This window comes from Phyllobates terribilis, unplaced genomic scaffold (assembly GCF_046119375.1).
Source record: "Phyllobates terribilis strain yellow unplaced genomic scaffold, ASM4611937v1 Scaffold_323__1_contigs__length_2155407, whole genome shotgun sequence".
Lineage (NCBI taxonomy): Eukaryota > Metazoa > Chordata > Amphibia > Anura > Dendrobatidae > Phyllobates > Phyllobates terribilis.
In genome coordinates this window covers 196,647-219,321 of record NW_027363083.1, presented here as the reverse complement: position 1 = coordinate 219,321, position 22,675 = coordinate 196,647, and the positions used below count along the sequence as shown (strand labels likewise).

At 47.7% G+C, this 22,675-nt stretch overlaps 1 protein-coding gene across 1 annotated transcript in view; it reads left to right on the top strand.

The window, feature by feature from the left end:
- LOC141221150 (microtubule-associated serine/threonine-protein kinase 4-like) overlaps positions 1 to 20,556 on the top strand; it is a 178,070-nt gene extending 157,514 nt beyond the window's left edge. The window contains exon 27 of the mRNA XM_073666496.1: positions 20,534 to 20,556. Coding sequence (XP_073522597.1) covers positions 20,534 to 20,556 — 23 coding nt within the window. The remainder of the gene's footprint in view (positions 1 to 20,533) is intronic.
- The last annotated feature ends 2,119 nt before the right edge of the window (positions 20,557 to 22,675 follow it).

Below are 22,675 nucleotides of genomic sequence, written 5' to 3'. Positions count from 1 at the left end.
AGTATAATATACAGAATAATACAGATACTGAGAATTACACCCAGTATACAGGACAAGAGAACTGGTACTGTGCAGTGTATATATACAGAATAATACAGATACTGAGAATGACACCCAGTATAATATATAGAATAATACAGATACTGAGAATTACACCCAGTATAATATACAGAATAATACAGATACTGAGAATTACACCCAGTATACAGGACAAGAGAAGTGGTACTGTGCAGTGTATATATACAGAATAATACAAATACTGAGAATTACATCCACGATTCAGGACAGGAGAAGTGGTACTGTGCAGTGTATATATACAGAATAATACAGATACTGAGAATTACATCCACTATACAGGACAAGAGAAATGGTACTGTGCAGTGTATATATACAGAATAATACAGATACTGAGAATGACACCCAGTATACAGGACAAGAGAAGTGGCACTGTGCAGTGTATATATACAGAATAATACAGATACTGAGAATTACATCCACTATACAGGACAGGAGAAGTGGTACTGTGCAGTGTATATATACAGAATAATACAAATACTGAGAATTACATCCACGATTCAGGACAGGAGAAGTGGTACTGTGCAGTGTATATATACAGAATAATACAGATAGTGAGAATTACACCCAGTATACAGGACAAGAGAAGTGGTACTGTGCAGTGTATATATACAGAATAATACAGATACTGAGAATGACACCCAGTATACAGGACAAGAGAAGTGGTACTGTGCAGTGTATATATACAGAATAATACAGATACTGAGAATTACATCCACTATACAGGACAGGAGAAGTGGTACTGTGCAGTGTATATATACAGAATAATACAGATACTGAGAATTACATCCACTATTCAGGACAGGAGAAGTGGTACTGTGCAGTGTATATATACAGAATAATACAGATACTGAGAATTACATCCACTATACAGGACAAGAGAAGTGGTACTGTGCAGTGTATATATACAGAATAATGCAAATACTGAGAATTACATCCACAATTCAGGACAGGAGAAGTGGTACTGTGCAGTGTATATATACAGAATAATACAGATACTGAGAATTACATCCACTATACAGGACAAGAGAAGTGGTACTGTGCAGTGTATATATACAGAATAATACAGATACTGAGAATGACACCCAGTATAATATACAGAATAATACAGATACTGAGAATTACACCCAGTATAATATACAGAATAATATAGATACTGAGAATTACATCCACTATACAGGGCAGGAGAAGTGGTACTGTGCAGTGTATATATACATAATAATACAGATACTGAGAATTACATCCACTATTCAGGACAGGAGAAGTGGTACTGTGCAGTGTATATGTATTTCACCCAAAATTGTACTAATAAAAGCATCATCTAGCCAAGGCAAAAATAAGCCATAACACAGCTCCAGTATATAGAGGAAATGTCCAGTGCGCTGTAGTATATAGAGGATGTGTCCCGTGTGGTGTAGTATATAGAGGATGTGTCCCGTGTGGTGTAGTATATAGAGGATGTGTCCCGTGTGGTGTAGTATATAGAGGATGTGTCCCGTGTGGTGTAGTATATAGAGGATCTGTCCTGTGCGCTGTAGTATATAGAGGATGTGTCCCGTGTGGTGTAGTATATAGAGGATGTGTCCCGTGTTGTGTAGTATGTTATGCACACACCTGGGCTGACTGGCATGTGCGTGATTTAGTGATTCCACTGTGCCATGAACCGGAGAGTGCCTGGAGGGGTGTAACTAAGTATCAACCCGATTCGACCAAGTTCGCACGACGGCTAACGACGCCGTGCACCAGGGAGGAACCGAGCAGTGGGACCAGGTGCTACTCCAGGCCAGATCCCGGACACGGCTGTTGACCCACACCGGGGAATACAGGAACAGGCGGGTTAGGCTTGCACACAGACAGGTGGGTATTGGCATGCACGGCTGGAGTGCAGACAGGAGGATACTGGCAGGCACGGCTGTTATGCAGACAGGAGGGTACTGACCAGTGCGGCTGGCGTGCAGACGGGGAGGTACTAGCAGGTTGGAGCACAGGCTGGATAGAGTCCAGTACAGACTGGGATACAGGAACAGAACCGCAGATGCGGTAGACAAGCAGAGCAGAGAGGTACCGCCGGAGTGGTGGGAAAGGCGGAGCAGAGAGGTACCGCTGGAGCTGTGAGCAAGCAGAGCAGGGAGAAACCGCCGGAGCGGTGAGCAAGGCAGAGCAGGCAGGATCCGCCGGAGCGGTGAGCAAGGCAGAGCAGGCAGGAACCGCCGGAGCAGTGAGCAAGGCAGAGTAGGCAGGAACCGCTGGAGCGGTGAGCAAGGCAGAGCAGGCAGGAACCGCCGGAGTGGTGAGCAAGGCAGAGCAGACAGGAGCCGCCGGAGTGGTGAGCAAGGCAGAGCAGGCAGGACCCGCCGGAGCGGTGAGCAAGGCAGAGCAGGCAGGAATCGCTCGAGTGGTGAGCAAGGCAGAGCAGGCAGGACCCGCCGGAGCGGTGAGCAAGGCAGAGCAGGCAGGAACCACTGGAGCGGTGAGCAAGCAGGAACCGCCGGAGCGGTGAGCAAGGCAGAGAAGAGGGGACAGGGCTCTGTTCACACGGAACAGACTGGAAGGGAAAGGCAGAACCAGATATACACAAGATACTTGCAATGAAGTAGCGAGTGGACTCTAAACTCACAAACGGAAGTACAGCGACAACGAGTAGGAGTTAGGTGCAGGTTCAGACTCTGCAGAAAAAGGGAAGGTACGGACATAGAGAAAAACAGGTAACAGGCTTGGAGAGTGTTCAGACAGGAACTGAGTGTTCAGACAGGAACTGACACTGCAGCGAGATACAGGAGCGAGTCTGGGTAAGCGGCCCCCAGAATGGCGGACAAACAGGCTAGAAGACACAGATAACAGGTCTGGGTATGCGGCCCCCAGAAGGCGGGACGAACAGGCTAGGAGCGTGTTCAGACAGGCCTGGGAATACAGCCTCCAGGAAGGCGGACAGGCAGGAAAAACAGAACAGGACCGAGCACATCAGGCAAGAAGCCCTCGGAGGATAAGAGTTGCTCAGGCACCAGCTTCAAGGTGGAGCTGGTTTAAATATCCAGTGACAGACAGCAATAGGCTGAGGACGCATTAGGGGTGTGCCCACAACAGCTACAAAAAACAGGAAGTAACCGGGCTGCTGCCCTAAGCAGTCAGAACAGAGACAAACAGACAGCATGAATAGAAGCCAGGCTAGCAGACTGGACTGAAGATCAAGTTTGCAATCTTGCATAGTGAGAGATGGTGCACCATGCAAGCCCGCCACCAGGTATGTTACAGTGTATATAGAGGATCTGTCCCGTGTGGTGTAGTATATAGAGGATGTGTCCCGTGTGGTGTAGTATATAGAGGATGTGTCCCGTGTGGTGTAGTATATAGAGGATGTGTCACATGATGCGTAGTATATAGAGGATGTGTCCCTTGTGGTGTAGTATATAGAGGATCTGTCAGCTCTCCTGTGTGGTGTAGTATATAGAGGATCTGTCCTGTGCGCTGTAGTATATAGAGGATGTGTCCCGTGTGGTGTAGTGTACAGAGGATCTGTCGGCTCTCCTGTGGGGTGTAGTATATAGAGGATCTGTCCTGTGCGCTGTAGTATATAGAGGATGTGTCCCGTGTGGTGTAGTATATAGAGGATCTGTCCCGTGTGGTGTAGTTTATAGAGGATGTGTCACGTGTGGTGTAGTATATAGAGGATGTGTCCTATGTGGTGTAGTATATAGAGGATGTGTCACATGATGTGTAGTATATAGAGGATGTGTCCCTTGTGGTGTAGTATATAGAGGATCTGTCAGCTCTCCTGTGTGGTGTAGTATATAGAGGATCTGTCCTGTGCGCTGTAGTATATAGAGGATGTGTCCCTTGTGGTGTAGTATATAGAGGATGTGTCACATGATGTGTAGTATACAGAGGATCTGTCCCGTGTGGTGTAGTGTATAGAGGATCTGTCGGCTCTCCTGTGTGGTGTAGTATATAGAGGATCTGTCCCGTGTGGTGTAGTGTATAGAGGATCTGTCGGCTCTCCTGTGTGGTGTAGTATATAGAGGATCTGTCCTGTGTGGTGTAGTATATAGAGGATCTGTCCCATGTGGTGTAGTATATAGAGGATCTGTGCCGTGTGGTGTAGTGTATAGAGGATCTGTCGGCTCTCCTGTGTGGTGTAGTATATAGAGGATGTGTCACTTGTGGTGTAGTATATAGAGGATGTGTCCCGTGTGGTGTAGTATATAGAGGATGTGTCCTGTGTGGTGTAGTATATAGAGGATGTGTCCCGTGTGGTGTAGTGTATAGAGTATCTGTCGGCTCTCCTGTGTGGTGTAGTATATAGAGGATCTGTTCTGTGCGCTGTAATATATAGAGGATGTGTGGCGCCCTGCTGCGCAATAGTGCCACAGATCCTAGAGGGGTGCTTGGACGGATTTCTCCACAAGAGGCCCTCAGAGCATACACACACCTCCACCCTACCTCAGACCACCAGATGGAGCCCGGATAGGGACATATATATACGGAGGGTGGAGTTAGGCAGTCAGAACAGAGCAGGAAGCTCCTGCAAGTACAGCCTGTGAGTCTGCTGCAGCCACAGAGCAGAACAGTCTAGTTGTGTTTTAGTGTAGGCTCAGACACAGAAACAGGTCTGCAGCCAGTTCCTGCAGGAGTCAGTCTGCAGAGGTAGGCCAAGCTAGACTCAAGTAGCTCAGGTTAGTGAGCTTAAGGTGTACCAACGCCATAAGAGCGGTGAAGCGCAGCCTGCCAGCTGCTAGTGTGTATAGCCTAGTGAGGGCCCCGAGTAGGCTGAAGGCTAGTGGAGTGAGTAGCATTGGGGGCAGAGGAGCTGTACAAGCTCACCCCAGAAACATATACCGGACACCGGGTCCGCGTCTACAGGGCCATATATTCCCCTGTAGAGACAACCGGATTCCCTGGAAGACTTCAGGTCCCAGGATCACCCAAGAGCTGATACGTACCAGAGCCAGGAGTCACGGAGGCCCCGCAAGCAGGGAGTGTGAACTCCAAGAGAAGGCCCTATCAGAAGATCAGCAGGTGCAGGACAGTGACAAAGTTAGGCCTAGCTCCAGGCAGGTCAGAAACTTACTACACAAAGGCAAGAAACAGGAGGCCCTATACCTGCTCACTGGGGAGAATCCTGATATGCACCCTTCACCCTATAGTGCTCCGGAATGTGCCTGAATTTCCACCAGTAAAAGGTACTGAAGTGAACTGTATGTGGTTGCCAATCCTTCTTCAGACCCGGCTGGGTCCCCTCTGTCCTGCATCCCTACATTTACACTGCCCTGAGGCCCAGCTCCACCTGTGGGGAGCTATACCACCCAAGCTGCCTTAACACCGGCCTCAGCGAACTGCCGCAGCGCTGGTGATCCTCACCAGACACCACAGGTGGCGTCACGAACTTTCACATAATTATCCACCTTTTTAAAGAGAGGCCCAGGGTACGGGCCCGGGAGCCGACTACCGCGACATCCCCCAAGGCCAGGCATCAAGGCCCAGGCGCCAAGTACATCCCCATCCCCTGGGCTCGTCATCTCTTTCCTGGCGTCACGAACAGGATAGCTTGCCCGCGGCTACGGAAGGAGTTGTGCCCGTTGCCACCGGGTACTGTGCGCCTTTATTCACGAACTGTATATTGTACTGTGGCGAAGATTGACGCCATTGTTACGTCACTGTGCGAGAAGAAGGGCGTAACCACGCGAAAACTAGGAGGCGTACTTGTGTAACCGCGCGAAGTCTCTGACACGCCCCACGCACTGACGCAGCGTCAGGTCCTGGCAGGAAGCCCCAACGCACGCTCTGACGTAAGACGAGAAGCGACGCAAGGTCCTATCCGAAGACCGTCACCTGCAGAGCTGCGGCCTACGGAAAAAGAAGGTAGGCCACGGTTCGCTAGGGGGGTGCCAGGATGTCGCAGGAGCAGCCGGATACCGGGGTTCGGGTCGAGAACCCCGATGATCCCACCGGGGATGATGCCGCGCGGGATGGAGCAACCGCCCCATCAACAGGGCCTGTAGCGCCTATCGTACCATTGACTTTACAGTACATGCCTGGAGCAAAGTGGCTCCCCCAGTACAGCGGCAAGCCAGACACCCTGTCTGGATTCAAGCGAAAAATATGCAGCATACTGGACATGTATTCTATGATGGGCAAACAAAGAGCTGCACTTGTTGTGGGACAATTGACTGGTGCTGCGGAGAGAGAAGTAGAGACTTGGTCGGCCGCAGACCAGGAGTCAGTGTCCGTAATCTTCAAAAAGTTACAAACTTCTTTGAGGCAGACCTCCAGATGAGGTTCTACCACTGCTCACAGAAACCGGTGGACAGTGTTCGGGACTATGCCTGCCGTTTGCAAGGGGCCCTGCGGGCTCTGAAACAGGTCAGTCCAACCAGCATAACTGATGAAAGTAAAATGCTAAAAGAACAATTTGTCCGGGGGCTGAGGTCCCAAGAGGAGAGCAGGACTGTGCGTTGGTGGTCCTTGGATCATCCAGATGCTACCTTTAAGGACATGGCTATAAAGGAACTGCAACCCCTGGAAACAGCAGATACTGCTATACAACATTACCAGGGTAGGGCCACTCCAATGCCCGCAGCACCCACCTTTTCCCCACTGGCTAATGAAGCCAAAGTGCAGGCAGCGCCCCCTTGTGAGCTGGACAGTCTGGGCTCAGAAGTGCGCCAGCTGACTAAAAACCTGTTCACTCTGATGAGTGCCCTGCAGCTACGGACGGAGCCAGAGACGGAGGGAAGGATCCTGCTAGCCGACTGCCCTGAGGATGTCCCCTGGATGAGAGGAAGGAGGAGGACGCCGCCGCCCCGGAGGAGGACAATGCCGCCCGGGAGGAGGACAACGCCACCTCGTGGAAGGACCAACAACCAGCGCCACCCTCAACGAGAGTTTGTCAGCCACCGCTGCCAGAAGGCAGGCCACACAGTGCGTAATTGCCCTTTAAAAGAGCAAACCCTCGGTCCGAGGGCCAACACCCGGGAATAGACTCAGCAGGCCCCTCAGACTGGCACAGCAGGTTCGTGGGAGGAAGACCTTTCCTGTCCATAATCCTGGACGGCATTGAGATACCTGCCCTGCTGGACACTGGATCTCAGGTAACCATAATGCCTGATGCCCTTTACAAGAGATTCTGGTCCATGGACAATCTCCAACCCCCAGATACAGATTTCTCCGTTTATGCCTCTAACAACCTCCCTCTTAACCTAGTCGGGGTTAAGGATGTGGCGGTAAAGGTGGGGAGAGTGGAGCTGAAGGACCAGGGGTTCATTGTAGTAGAGACTCTCTCTGATGAGAATGGACTGTATATGGTACCAGGTACTAATATTGTTGATAACTGTTTGGAGGAAGTGGTGTTTTTACTCCAACAGCTCGCTGACGTCGCCAGACCGGGGCAGAGGAGAGCCCTCCAGAAGGAGATTCGAGCCCTGATGTACCAGCAGCAAGTAAAGTTATCCGGTGGTGAGATTGGTAATGTGCGGGTAGCAGACCCGATGCCCATTGTGATTCCCCCAATAAGTGAAATGCTTATATGGTGTAGAGCAGCAATAGGTCTTAAAGGACAGAGTTACCAGGCGGTAGTAGAACCCCTTAGCTCAGAGCACAGACCTACACTCTTAACTGCCAGAGGGGTAGTGGATGTACGCAATGGGAGGGTGCCCGTCCGTCTTCTCAACTATGGGGAAGACGAGGTCAGATTACCACGATATACCACTGTTGCCAAGTTACATGCTGTAAATAACAACTTCATCCACACGGTGGAGTCCTTAACCTCCCCAGACCAAGTGGAGGATAATGACCCGACAACCCAGGTGGAGGACTGGTGTCAACAGATCCATGTTGGGACAGACACCACTCCAGCTCACCAGAAACAGGGGGTACACCGGGTGGTTCAGGAATACGCGCAGGTATTCAGCAAGCACCCACTTGACTTTGGGAGGATTTAGGGGGTACAACATCACATCCCCACAGGCAACCATCCCCCCATCAAAGAACGGTACAGGCCTATACCACCAGCACACTACCAGAAAGCCAAGGAGATGTTGCACGACATGAAAAAGGCAGGGTAGTAAGGGATAGTTGTAGTCCCTGGGCAGCTCCCCTAGTGTTAGTCAGGAAGAAGGATGGAAGCATGAGGATGTGTGTAGATTACAGAAAAGTAAATCGCATTACACATAAAGATGCATACCCTTTATCACGAATAGAGGAATCCCTGGCTGCCTTAAAGTCTGCAAATCAAATTACTTTTCCACCCTTGACCTCACTAGTGGGTACTGGCAAGTAGCTGTGGCTGAGGAGGATCGGGAGAAGACGGCCTTCACCACCCCGATGGAACTCTACGAGTTCAACAGTATGCCGTTTGGACTCTGCAATGACCCTGGAACGTTTCAGAGATTGATGGAGTGCTGCCTGAGACACCACAACTTCGAGACTGTGTTAGGGTATGTGCACACGATGCAGAAATGCTCAGGATTTTTTCCTGAGCGTTTCTGCATCTCTCTGGCAGGAAAAAACGCATGCGGATTGTACATGCGGTTTCCTGCCAGGGACATGCGGAAATGAAGCGGTCTTCACTTTCATTTCCGCATGCGGGTTGACAAGCGCTTCCCAAGCGATTTTAGCATCACTTGGAAAGTGCTTGTCAACTTCACACTATATAAATCCATGCAACCGGCATGGATTTATATAGTGTGTGATGTCAAAAAATAAAAAATAAATCTATACGTTACCATCTGATGGCCCCCGGTGTCCTGCTTCATCGGTCCCGGCTGCCGGCAGTGAAGACTGTAGGACCTTCCGACGTCAGCGTCACGTGACCCGTCACATGACTCTGACGTCAGCGAAGGTCCTTCATTCAACCGCGAAGTGCGCGGGAAGCCGGCAGGACGCAGCGCGGGCCGTCAGATGGTGAGAATATATATATTTTTATTTTATTCTTTTTTTTTAATGGTACCTGGGTCTGGATGAGAGTCCTCTCATTCACACCCGGGTACCATCCGCACATTAGACCGCATGAAAAGCGCATCAACATATACAGTGATGCGGATTCCATGCGGTCTAATGCAAGTCAATGGCGGCAAAAGAGCAGCGTTTCCGCAAACTTAATTGACATGCTGCGGATTTTTGACCGCAGCGTTTACACTGCGGAAAAATCCGCATCATGGGCACAGCACATGCGGATTTCCATTGGGGAACATTGCTGCCCTTCTACCATGCGTTTTTCATGCGTTTCCGCGGCGTTTACGCAACTGCAAATACGCCGCGGAAACGCATGAAAAACGCATCGTGTGAACTCAGCCTTACTATACCTGGACGACGTGATTGTGTACTCCAAGACGTATGAGGACCACTTGAAGCACCAGGCGGAGGTATTTGAGTCACAGTCCCAGTATGGGATGAAGCTGAAGCCCTCAAAGTGCCACCTGCTCAAGAGAAAGGTACAGTACCTGGGGCACATTGTCAGTCCAGAGGGAGTGGCACCAGACCCGGAGAAGGTCACTGCCATCCAGAAATGGCCGGAGCCGAAGAACCTCAAGGAGGTACGCCAGTTCCTGGGACTAGTAGGATACTACCGGAGGTTTGTAAAAGATTACACCAAGAAAGCAGCGCCTCTGCAAGACCTCCTGGTAGGACAGTCCTCCCAAAGGCAGAAATCCCCCATTCCACTGGGGTGAGGAGCAAGCCGAATCATTTCAAGAGATGAAGGAGATACTGACAGGCGACGAGATCCTAGCCTACCCTGACTACAGCCAACCGTTCTTGCTGTATACTGATGCCAGCAATGAAGGATTAGGAGCTGTCCTAAGTCAGAAGCAGAATGGCCTAGAGAAAGTGACAGCCTATGCAAGCAGGAAGCTCCGCCCGACTGAGAGGAACCCAGAGAACTATAGCAGCTTCAAGTTAGAGTTCCTGGCCTTGGTCTGGGCCATCACTGAAAGGTTCAAGCACTACTTAGCCTCCAGCAAGTTCACTGCCTACACTGACAATAACCCCCTGACTCATCTTGAAACAACCAAGCAAGGAGCCATGGAACAGCGATGGATGGCTCGGCTGTCCAATTACCAATTCACAATTAAATACCGGGCGGGCCGCAAGAACGCCAACGCCGATGCCCTGTCCAGGATGCCTCACCAGTCAGACACAGAAGAAGAAGTGGATGACCTGGAGGAGATTGAGCTACCTGCCTTTCACCGGAATGGGATGATCCACGAGTAACGAGCCTCCAGGAGGCAGCGTGGTAAGACGTTAAACCCTTTGCCTCACCACAGCTGGAAGGAGACCAAGGACAGCGACCCGGTTGTCAGCCGTATCAAGGAGCTGATAACCCAAGAAGGTTCCTCCCTGGAGAAGGATGCGTCTTTCCAAGCAAAACAGCTGTGGAATGAGAGAAGCCGGCTGTTCATCTATCGAGAGAAGCTGTGCCGGAGGTACATCAATCCCAAGACCCACGAGATGGTATGGCAGATAGTGGTCCCCAAGATGGACATCCAGATGGTGTTGGAGGCCTACCACGATCAGGCGGGGCACTTTGGCTGGAAAAAGCTAGAAACCCTGCTAAAGTGTCGATTCTACTGGGTGGGAATGCGCAGCTCCATTGAGAAGTGGTGCAGAGACTGTGGATCCTGTAGCCTCAGAAGAAAAGACTACAGCAGCCAGAAGGCGCCCCTGCAACCCATCAAGATGGCTTGACCCCTGGAGATCGTGGCACTGGACCATGTCAAGCTGTCACCCAGCAGGTCAGGGTACTCCTATGCCCTGACCATGGTAGATCACTACTCCAGGTTCCTGGTGGTCGCCCCTGTCAAAGACCTGACGGCAGAAACAGCAGCAAAAACGTTCCAAGCATATTTCTGCAGACCCCATGGATACCCTGAGCAGGTGCTGACAGACCAAGGCCCAGCCTTCGAGGCCAAGTTGTTCAAAGAGTTCTGCCATTTGTATGTGTGTAGGAAGATAAGAACTATACCGTACCACCCCCAAACCAATGGTCTCTGTGAAAAGATGAACAACATTGTCATCGACCTGCTGAAGACCTTACCACTTGAGGAGAGAAATCAGTGGCCAGACCTACTACCTGACCTGGTAGATCTGTACAATCACATACCTATGAGTTCCACCAATTGCACTCCAGCATATCTCATGCGAGCAAGACCAGGAAAGTTGCCCATGGACCTGGAGCTTGGTGTTGCAGAACCAGAAGCAGATATGTCCACTGAGGACTGGGACACGTCCAGACAGGAGCAGTACAGAAGAGTACAAGCATGTGTCGAAGACAGTCTCGCTAGGGTGAAGGACAAGCAGGAAGACCACTATAATAAGAGTGCGCAAGCAGAACCCTTCACACCAGGATAAGTGGTATTGAAAAGGAAAAGGAGAAACCACAAACTTGATGACCAGTGGGAGACAGAACCCTACCCTGTGTTGAATTTATAGGTTTGATAACAGGAAGACGTGTTTGATTAGCAAAGATGAAGGAAGAACAACTGCAACGGTATCTAGAGACCACCTGAAGTTGTGTCCAGAACTGCTAAAGCCCCAAGAAGAAGTGCCTCTCATCACCCCGGAGGAACCTGAAGAAGCAGTAATCCATACTGATTTAGGAGATTTCCCAGCAGATTGGCCTCAAATAGGAGGAGCAGTCATAATCCCAGTACTCCACTTCTTTCGACAGCCAGAAGACCCTCCACAGCCAGATGAACCTGTAAGTGCTGCAGAAGAGCCTAGTGCTGCAGAAGAGTCAGCTCAAGAAGAATCCCCGGACGAAGCATCCCCGGCAGGAGCAGAGCAAGAAGGCCCAGCCAATGGTGAACTTGCCAGGCCAAAGGGAGGTTAAGGCAGTTTTTCAATACCATCACTAGTAGAACAAATCGGGTAACTGACAACACAGATACCACACATTCTATGAAGAATCCTTTATCGTGATTAGTAATTCTTCTATATAAAGTAAATGACATGTGGGAGTATGGTGATGATTACCGCACCCATCCTTCTAAAATAATTCCAGTGCAGAAGAACAGAATGTAGTCTGACCTGGGTATCAGGGGTGTATTAAGGATAGCCAGGGCCCCGCGTGGCCCCCCCACGTGACGGGTCGGAGGTCACCATATACCTGAAACATTATTATTGAAAAAAATAGCTGCCGAGTGAAACTAACCTAAAAAACATCCATTAATCTAAAATTTACCTTCAGTTAAAAAAAATACTTTACCCATAGTATTGAACAGACCAACTTTAATATGTAATCAAGTCTCTTGCCAATTTTCACAAGGTTTTCATATCAATAGTGCAACAAACACAGAATACAGTAGAAAATATTAACAATATAACACTTCCATTAGAATAGAAACATCAGTCATTATATCAATAAAGTGTCAAATGCATAACAATAAATAAATATATATTTTTCAAAAGCTGTCAGAACCATAAACTGTAGAAGCAAAGTATCCTCTCCCTAAGCCTAAGCTCCAGCATACCAGATAGTTTGGGGTATGTTACTTGCTACATTTAATAGGTTAATTTGAACTTTAGCCAAGGGATGTTAGTAAAGATTTGTCTCTGGAAGTGTTACCCATTTCCCCTGTATGAGGTTGACCAACCAAACTGGAGGCATGAAGGAAAAAAAAAAGAAAAACCAACAGATTAAGGGAAGACCTCACCTTTTCTGAGTAATATAAGACTCATGTTTAAAGCAATACTGCAGTTTTTTTGTATTACGGCACTGGAGTAGAGCCACTAATCTAAGTTCCCTGCCCCTAGTCTCATCCTTACCAACCGGCATCTTCATCTGTATTCCGTGAGTCTCCTGACGTTCTCCTGCAGTTTGTGACCTGCCGGCTTGCTCCAGTGTTTGCTGGCCTATCAGGAAGTCATAACTCAATTTAAGCCCATGAGATCCAGAACAAGGCCAGCAACAGGCCCCCACACTTACACTGAGAGCTTCTGACCATTACTTCAGGTCAGTCCAAAGTTGCAGTCAAAACATGGCTGTGGGACTGAAGTGGCGCTGGGAAGAGCTGAAGACAGTGGCTAGTAAGTATAATAATAGGGTTAAGGAACCACTAGTTTAGTTGCACCACTCCAGCGCTGAAATAAAAGAAAACAAACCCTGGAGTGGGGCTTTAACCAGGTGACAAAACTGTCACTAGCAGTGATTACTGTGCAGGCGGAGGAGAGCAGAGGTGTGTGATTCCATATACTGCTCTGCATCTATCTCAGGCTGTGTGGAATAATGCCCTGGTACCTGAGGTAGATGCTGAGCGCTGTATGCGACACCTTCTGATAGGACACTGCAGCTCTCATCTCAGTAGTGTCCTGCTGCTGTGAGACTAGAGCTGTAGTGTGCGATCAGCACTTGTAACAAACAGCGCTCAGCATTTAGCCCAGGTGCCTGAAAGTTAGAAGGCAGATTTTTTTTTTTAACTAGTTAGACATGAGTATTATATACAGAGAAAGCCAGCTCTCATATCCTCTGCGATTGTGCGCTTTATCCTCTGCCTGACACCTCCTGCACATTATTGGGTAACATCATACAGGGAAAAAAGTAAATGCCCCCTTACTTGAAGGGGAAATTGGCATAAAGTTTACAAGTAATTATAAAAACTGAAAATGACTGCTGTGTCAGTCTGTGTGTTTTGTGAGTAACTTACAGTTTGGCTGGTACTTTGAAGAGGAAACACACGATGGTATGTGCTGTACTTGAATTTTCAATACCTAAAAGAAATGAGGCAAAAAATAATTTTTCTTAACATCTGTTTACACATATACATAGTAACAATCATCCTTCAACCTTAAAAAATAAGTCCATCTAGTTCAACCCATAGCCTAACATGCTGATCCAGAGGAAGGCAAAAAAAACATGTGGCAAACACTAAGCTCCACATTGGGGAAAAAATTCCTTCCTGACTCCATACGACAATCAGACTAGTTCCCTGGATCAACGCCCTATCAAGGAATCTAGTATACAGTACTGTGCAAATTAATTGGGACAAAGCCAAAAAAAAACATATTTTTGAATATGTAAGGATAAAATGTTATAATGCACTGTTACATACTAATTTTAGTAAGAAATATGTCCTCCTTTAGCAGATATGAGATTTTCAATGCGTTTTGGCATTGATTCTACCAAGTTTTTGCATAAATTCTTCCATTCTTCATCATGGAACCACACTTGTATGGCACTGTTTATCATGCGTTCTTTGGTTGTACAGTAACATAGTAACATAGTTTGTAAAGCCGAATAAAGACTTGCGTCCATCAAGTTCGACCTGTTAGTTCTGTAATTACTAAAGTTGATCCAGAGGAGGGCAAAAACCCCAAATGATTTGGCCAATCTTCACCTGAGGAAAAATTCCCTCCCGACTCTGAAACCAGCAGTCAGAATAAATCCCTGTATCAACCTACTATTTTATTTTATTTTTAAGTATATGCTGAAATCTGCCTGGTATCTAGAAAAGCATCCAGTCCCCGCTTGAACTGGTGTAGTGAATCCGACATTACCGTCTCCTCACTCAGTGAATTCCATATTCTCACTGCTCTTACCGTAAAGAACCCCTTCCTATGCTGGTGCTGAAACCTTTTCTCTTCCAGTCTTAGTGAATGCCCTCTTGTTACCGTAATATTCCTCCTTTTGAACAAATCCCGGGCAAGATCTCTATACTGTCCCCTAACATATTTGTACACATTTATTATGTCCCCCCTCAACCTTCTCTTTTCCAGGCTGAATAGTCCTAGTTTTGCCAACCTCTCTGGGTATTGCAGTCCCTCCATTCCCTTTATTAATTTTGTTGCCCTCCTTTGTACCTTTTCAAGCTCATTTATATCCTTTCTATATATTGGGGCCCATAACTGAGCACAGTATTCCAAGTGTGGTCTGACCAGTGCTTTGTACAGTGGAAGAACAATGTTCTCATCCTTTGCAGCTATACCTCTTCTGATACATCCCATTACCCTGTTTGCCCTTACAGCAGCGGCCTGACTTTGGGCACTCCAATTTAGTTTGCTATCAATCAAGATGCCCAAGTCCTTCTCCATCTCTGAATTCCCCAATGATTTCCCATTCAGTGAGTACTGGTGACTTCCATTTTTCCTTCCCATATGTATGACCTTACATTTCTCCTCGTTAAACCTCATTTGCCATTTAATGCTCCACCTACCCAGCTTATCCAAATCCCTCTGTAGGTCTGCACTGTCCTCTTTTGTATTAATTGTTTTACATAACTTTGTGTCATCTGCAAATATTGATATTTTACTATTTATCCCGTTGACTATGTCGTTAATAAAGATATTAAATAACATTGGGCCTAGTACAGACCCCTGAGGTACCCCACTAGTGACGCTTACCCAATCTGAGTATATTCCATTTATAACCACCCTCTGCCTTCTATCCCTTAGCCAGTTAGCTACCCACTTGCAGACATTTTCCCCCAGCCCCATCATTCTCATTTTGTATACCAACCTATTATGTGGCACGCTATCGAAAGCTTTTGAGAAGTCGAGATACACGACATCCACTGGTTCCCCCTGATCTACTCGAGAGCTAACCTCCTCGTAGAAGTCAATCAGGTTTGTTTGGCAGGAGCGATTCCTCATGAATCCATGTTGGTTCGGGGTTAATAGATTATTAGCATCAAGATGCTCCGTAATTGCCTTTTTAATGAAGCTTTCAAAAATTTTGCCCACAACGGACGTCAGACTCACCGGCCGATAGTTTCCGGCGTCACTTTTCGCTCCCTTTTTGAATATTGGCACTACATTCGCCTGTCGCCAATCAAGTGGCACAGACCCAGTCTCAACAGAGTCCTTAAATATAAGATATAACGGTCTGTCTATCACATTACTTAGTTCCCTTAGTACCCGTGGGTGTATGCCATCAGGTCCTGGTGATTTGTTTATTTTAATGTTACTGAGGCGTTTCTGTACCCCAGCTTGGGTTAGATTTGTCATACTTAGTGGAGGATTAAGCTTGTCACTTCTCATTTCTCCTGTTAGTTCTATTTCCTTTGTGAAAGTTGTCGAAAAAAATTATTTAATAGATTAGCTTTATCCTCATCTTTCTCTATGATTTTGCCTTCCTCACTTTTTATCGGTCCAATATTATCCGATTTAATCCTTTTACTATTTATATACGTAAAGAACAGTTTGGGATTTGATCTACTTTCCCTAGCAATACGTCTCTCTGTTTCCTCCTTCGCTATTTTTATTTGTTTTTTGCAGGTTCTCGTTTTTTCCTTGTAACACATTAGTGCCTCCTTACTGTTTTCCTGTTTTAATCTCTTGAATGCCTCTTTTTTGCTATTTAACGCCCCTTTTACGTTCTTGTTCAATCATATTGGTTTCCTCTTATTTCTGGCCCTTTTATTCCCATACGGTATATATCTCTCGCACTGAGTATTCAGAATTCTTTTGAAGGTTTCCCATTTACTATTCGTATTCCTTTGATTAAGAACTTTGTCCCAGTCAATAAGTTGAAGGTTTTCTTTCAGCTGATCAAACTTCGCCCTCCTAAAGTTTAATGTTTTAGTTGTTCCCTTATTGATAACCCTACTGAAGGGCATTTTGAAATCGATAATATTATGATCGCTATTACCTAGGTGCCCCCCTATCTGTACCTCAGTTATTCTATCAGGCCTATTAGTCAATATTAAGTCCAACACGGCCTTCCCTCTCGTTGGTTCCTGCACTAGTTGGGAGAGATAATTATCCTTAATATTTGTCAAGAACCTTTTTCCTTTCTGAGATCTACAGGTTTCTGTTTCCCAGTCAATATCCGGGTAGTTGAAATCCCCCATTACAATCACTTCATTATGTTTTGCTACTTTGTCTATTTGTCCTAATAGCAGATTCTCATTCTCCTCTGTTATATTTGGTGGCTTATAGCAGACCCCCAGTAATATTTTATTATTATTTTTTGCCCTCTCTATCTCTACCCACATGTACTCGACCCCCTCTTCTCCCTCTCCTATATCTTCCCTTAGTCTGGGCTTTAGACGTGACTTTACATATAAGCAGACTCCTCCGCCTTTCCCCTGTTTCCGGTCCCTTCTAAATAAACTATAATCTAATAAATTTACCGCCCAGTCGTAGCTATCGTCTAGCCAAGTCTTCATAGAATCATAGAATGGTAGAGTTGGAAGGGACCTCCTGGCTCATCTGGTCCAACCCCCTGCTCAAAGCAGGATTCACTAAATCATCTCAGACATATGTCTGTGCAGCCTCTGTTTGAAGACGTCCATTGAAGGGGAACTCACCACCTCTCGTGGCAGCCTGTTCCACTCATTAATCACCCTAACTGTCAAAAAGTTTTTTCTAATATCTAATCTGTGTCTCCTCCCATTTAGTTTCATCCCATTGCTTCTAGTCTTGTTGCAGTGAGCGGGCCCCCGACCTGTGCTGAGCTAAGTGAGCGATGCCCTGTCACTCAGTGAGCTCAGCGTAGGGGCCCGGTTGCTGCAGGGAGTCATTCTCCTCAGCATGTGTGGTCGTCTCAAGCCAGGTGAATATGTTTTTATTTTCTTATATTTACTGGTTTTGGCGACATCGGGAGGTGAACCTACTACTCTCAACATTGTCCCTTGCTAGTGCTGATGGCAGCGCCGGCAGGGGACAAGGATGAGTGATTGCTTAAGCACCTGGGAACAGCATGAACTGTACCGCTGATTCACAGGCGCCGGTATGTGTCACACGGATAACACACGCATGTCATCTGTGTGTCATCAGTGTGCACGTGTGTGGGACGTTTTTCGGCCAGTGCAGTGTATAAAAAACTGACATGTCAGCGTGTTTTGCCCACGGACACACGGTCCGTGGAAACACTGACATGTGCACAGACGCATTCATTTGAATGTGTCTACGTGTGTATGTGTCTCCGGTACGTGTGGAAACTGTCACCACATGAACTAGAAACACAGATGTGCTAAAGACCCTTTATAGACTATATATATCTTATAAGAGGCTGAGAGTGTGATCTATATTTCATATAGGAGGCAGAGAGTGCGATATATAGATCATATAGGCGGTGACCCCATATATGACTTATACTGCACTCTCTGCCTCCTATAGCCTATACTTTACTTTATATAGGAGTCCGAGTGTGTTGTACATCATGTAGGCCCGCACTTTAGGCCTCATATAAAATGTATACCGCACTCTTGGCCTCCTATATGACATATAGACTGTATATGTTATAAAGAGGCCAATAGTATGATCTACATTTCATATAGGAGGCCGAGAGTGCAAGGCATAATGTATAAAATAAATTACAGTATATTATTGTTGGACAATGCTAGGAACACTCTCCCATAAAAACTTTATTGAATATTTGGCACAGTGCTCTTGACTTGAAATTGAAGCAGTGAGAGCTGTAGGCCTGCAGCCTTGTTTCCAATTCCAGGCCAGGCCAGGTTGGAGAGTTGAACTGTAGAGTGCTGCAGGTCACCGTCCACATATCCAGCCCCGGAGCAGGTATGAAAAAGCCCAGAGTCAGAGCAGGAGAGAAGAGGGCGGTGCTCCGATGCCGGTGCCACCACCCGGTCCGGAGTGGAGCCGGAGTTACTACAAGGGGCCAGGGCAGATAAGGAGCCGGGATGGTACCATATAAGAAGCCCGGGAGCAGGGAGAGCAGAGCGAGACGTCGGCTTCGGTGGCGCCGGCGTATCAGAGGCCGGCCCTGGAGCAGAGAGAGAGCACTGCAGAGCGCTGCCGCGGCGTATCAGAGGCCAGAAGAGAGCGGCGTCAGTGTCACCTGACACCACACCACAGTCTGCCAGCCAGCGGGAAAGCAGAGCGCGGTGCGTGTCACCGCCCTGAAAGAACTTTCATCCTCTTAGTGTCACGGACTCACGTGGTAAGTATGCTGCATGCACGTCATTGCAGTCCCGCTGTCACCAATGAATGTGCCATGCGCGCGACGCTACATTTGCTTCAGCCACGCTATTAAAGAGTCCGCACTTTTAAAGGGCCCCCGCCACCAATTTTCTCACTCTCATATCGGGGCCCACCGGAAAATTTCCCAATTTCCCGCCAGGCCAGGCCGACCCTGGTGCAAAGGTCAGAAGGGAAGGAGCACTATATTATAGTGCAGATTTTACTGTTATGGTTTGAGGGTGCCATCACCCACTGGGAGAGCCCCTGAGGTGCCATAACAGCACAATTCCTCGGAAGTGACCCCATTTTACAAACTACACCTCTCAATGAATTCATCTAGGGGTGCAGTGATCATATTGACACCACAGGTGTGTCACAGAATTTTATACCATTGGGCAGTGAAGAAAAAATAATTAAATTTTTACCGCAAAAATTTTATTTTAGCCCCAGATTTCTCATTTTCAAATGGGGATAATGGATAAAACTGGCACCAAAATTTGTCCCACAATTTCTGCTGAATGTGGCAATACCTCATATGTGGCTGTACAGTACTGCTTAGCCACACGGCGACACTCAGGAAGGACGGAGCGCTATTTGCCTCCTGGAGGGCAGATTTTCCTAGAATACTTTGTGGACTCCTTATACAGAGCCCCTAAGTGCTAGAAGAGCAGAATCCCCCCTCAAATTACCCCATTTTGGAAATTATACCCCTGCCAAACATGTGGATGCTATATGTGGTTTAGGCACACTGTGGGGCTCAAAAGGGCACGGTGGGGGGGTATTAGAATTTCGGATGCCTTTGTTTTACCAGTAACGTGGAAGCCCCCCTATATTTTCATTGACAGATGACGGACCTGAGTGAGGTTTTTTTTGTGGATTGATTTGAAGCTTTTATTGGGAACATTTTACACAGCATTTGGGATCACATTTATCCGGCGCTGTACGCTGAGCAATTGCTTTGGGGTTTCCATCTAAATCTCTGAGTGACGTGATTCAGGTGACATCTCCCAGGGGATCCATTCACTATAATGAGGCAGCAGAGTTACTCTGGGCTCCATCTGTACAAAACTGTGACGACCTAAAAAGACGGACACCTTCGGATCACAGGTCAGACAGCGTCCACAATGCCTCCATCTGCCTCATTATAGGGAATCTTCCTCCAGGACAGTCGTGTAAGGGCTGTTTTTTTGCGGGACGGGCTGACGTTTTTATTTGTACCATTTTCGGGCACATGACATTTTTTGATCGCTTTCTATTCCAATTTTCGGGGAGGGAGAATGAACAAAAACCGGCAATTCAGGAATTGTTTTTTTTTTATGCTGTTCTGCGTGTGGTAAAATTGATAAGGCAGCGTTATGCTTCAGGTCGGTGCGATTACAGTGGTACCACATAGCGTTTTTTTATGCTTTGGCGCTTTTACACAGTAAAAACTTTTATAGAAAAAATATATCTTTTTGCATCGCTTTATTCTGAGAGCTATAACTTTTTTATTTGTCCGCTGATGGGGCTGTATGGCGACTTGTTTTTTGCGGGACAAGATGACGTTTTCACGGTGCCAATTTTATTTATATTTGTTTTTTTTATCACGTTTTATTCCACTTTTTTCCAGCGGTGATAGCTTTTTTCCAGTGATGATAAAGCATTGTTTGCCTCGTTTTTTTGGGGGGGTTACGGCATTCACTGAAGGGGTTAACTAGTGTGGCACTTTTATAGGTTGGGTTGTTCCGGATACGGAAATACCAAATATGTGTACTTTTTTATTTATTTTTTTTACATAAAAATGTGTATTTCTTAGTGAATATTTTTATTATTATTATTTTGTAATATTTTTTTTTACAATTTTTTTAAACTTTTTTACTTAGTCCCTTTATGGGACTTTCACTTTTTTTCTCTTTGATCACAGGCAGGGGTGGATTAAGAGTAGCAAGGGCCCTGGGCAGTTTAGAAGGTGTGGCACCCCCACACACACACCTGATGTATCATGTGACACGTCACATGATCCCCTGTGATAGATCATGTGATAGTTCACGTGAAATTAATTTGGCACAATATTAATATATTAATTATAATATTTTTTTTACATTAATTGTATGACTTAATATTGAGCACATTTAAGTATGCTGACATCCCCTATGTACAGTATGAGACCCTATACACAATATGAGCTGCCACAATCCTCCTATACACATCAGGAGGCCACACGGTGCCATCTATACACAGCAGGAGGCCGGACTGTGCCATCTATACACAGCGGGAGGCCGCATGGTGTCATCTATACACAGCGGGAGGCCGCACGGTGCCATCTATACACAGCGAGAGGCCGCACGGTGCCATCTATACAGAGCGGGAGGCCACACGGCACCATCTATACACAGCAGGAGGCCGCACTAAGCCATCTATACACAGCGGGAGGCCGCAGGTAGCCATCTATACACAGCGGGAGGCCGCAGGTAGCCATCTATACACAGCTGGAGGCCGCAGGTAGCCATCTATACACAGCAGGAGGCCGCACGTAGCCATCTATACACAGCAGGGGGCCACACGTAGCCATCTATACACAGCGGAAGGCCGCACGGTGCCATCTATACACAGCAGAAGGCCGCACGTAGCCATCTATATACAGCGGGAGGCCGCACATAGCCATCTATACACAGCAGGAGGCCGCACGGTGCCAGCTATACACAGCTGGAGGCCACATGGCACCATCTATACACAGTGGGAGGCCGCATGGCACCATCTATACACAGCGGGAGGCCGCACGGCGCCCCCCCCCCAGAGACAGCGGGAGGACGCACGCAGTCACACAAACATATACAGACATATACATACACGCATAAACACATATCTGCACACTCACACACACACACTCACCATCCCCCGGCTCCTGTCGTCCAGCTCCTCTCCGGTGGTAAGTAGCAGTGCAGGGCGCGCACTGCGTGACGTCACACTAGCAGACACGGCCGCACACAGGGCCGTGTCTCCTATCTGTGACGCGGCCGGGAAAACACGGGGAAGTTAACAGGTGCAGTGCTGGCCCGGCCGAAGAAGAAGAAGTGGCCATGCGCCGCTGCTGGGGGAGCGATCCGGGGGCCCCCCGCCTATGACTGCCGGTATGTGCCGCGACAGCGCACATATTATAATGAGGGCAATCTGGCCATAGACCCCCTGGGGTCCCGGGCACCCCAGAGCCCCGGGAGGTAGCCCAAATTGTCCTCATTATAATCCGCCTATGATCACAGGTATAATGCACTGCAGTACATTATACCTGTAGTGAAAGCTCCTGAGACCATGCTGTGAACATGGTTTCAGCAGCATTCTGTAGCTTGGTGACCTGGGTCACCATGGCAACGATTGGACCCCGCGATTACATCGCAGGGGCGCCGATCTGAAGGCAGAGGGAGCTGCCGTCCCTCTGCCTGCCTCCTGAACACTGCGATCACGCTCAATCGCAGCATTCAGGGGGTTAACAGCCAGGGGCGGTGCTGACACTGCTCCTGGCTGTTTAGTGGCGGAGCTCAGCCACCAGCAGCGCTGAGCTTTGGCACTGAACATGCAGGAGGTGCTGATATTACAGCCTCTCCTGGGCGATCATGCCGAGATCGGTCAGTCAGATTGACTGACCGATCTCAGCGATCTGGGTGCAGGGACCAACAGCATGGATCCCTGCACCCCTTCTCGTGCCACTCAGCTGTCACAGACAGCTGTCGGTACTTAACTACTTAACTGTCACTGCGTGTCTACACACAGTGAG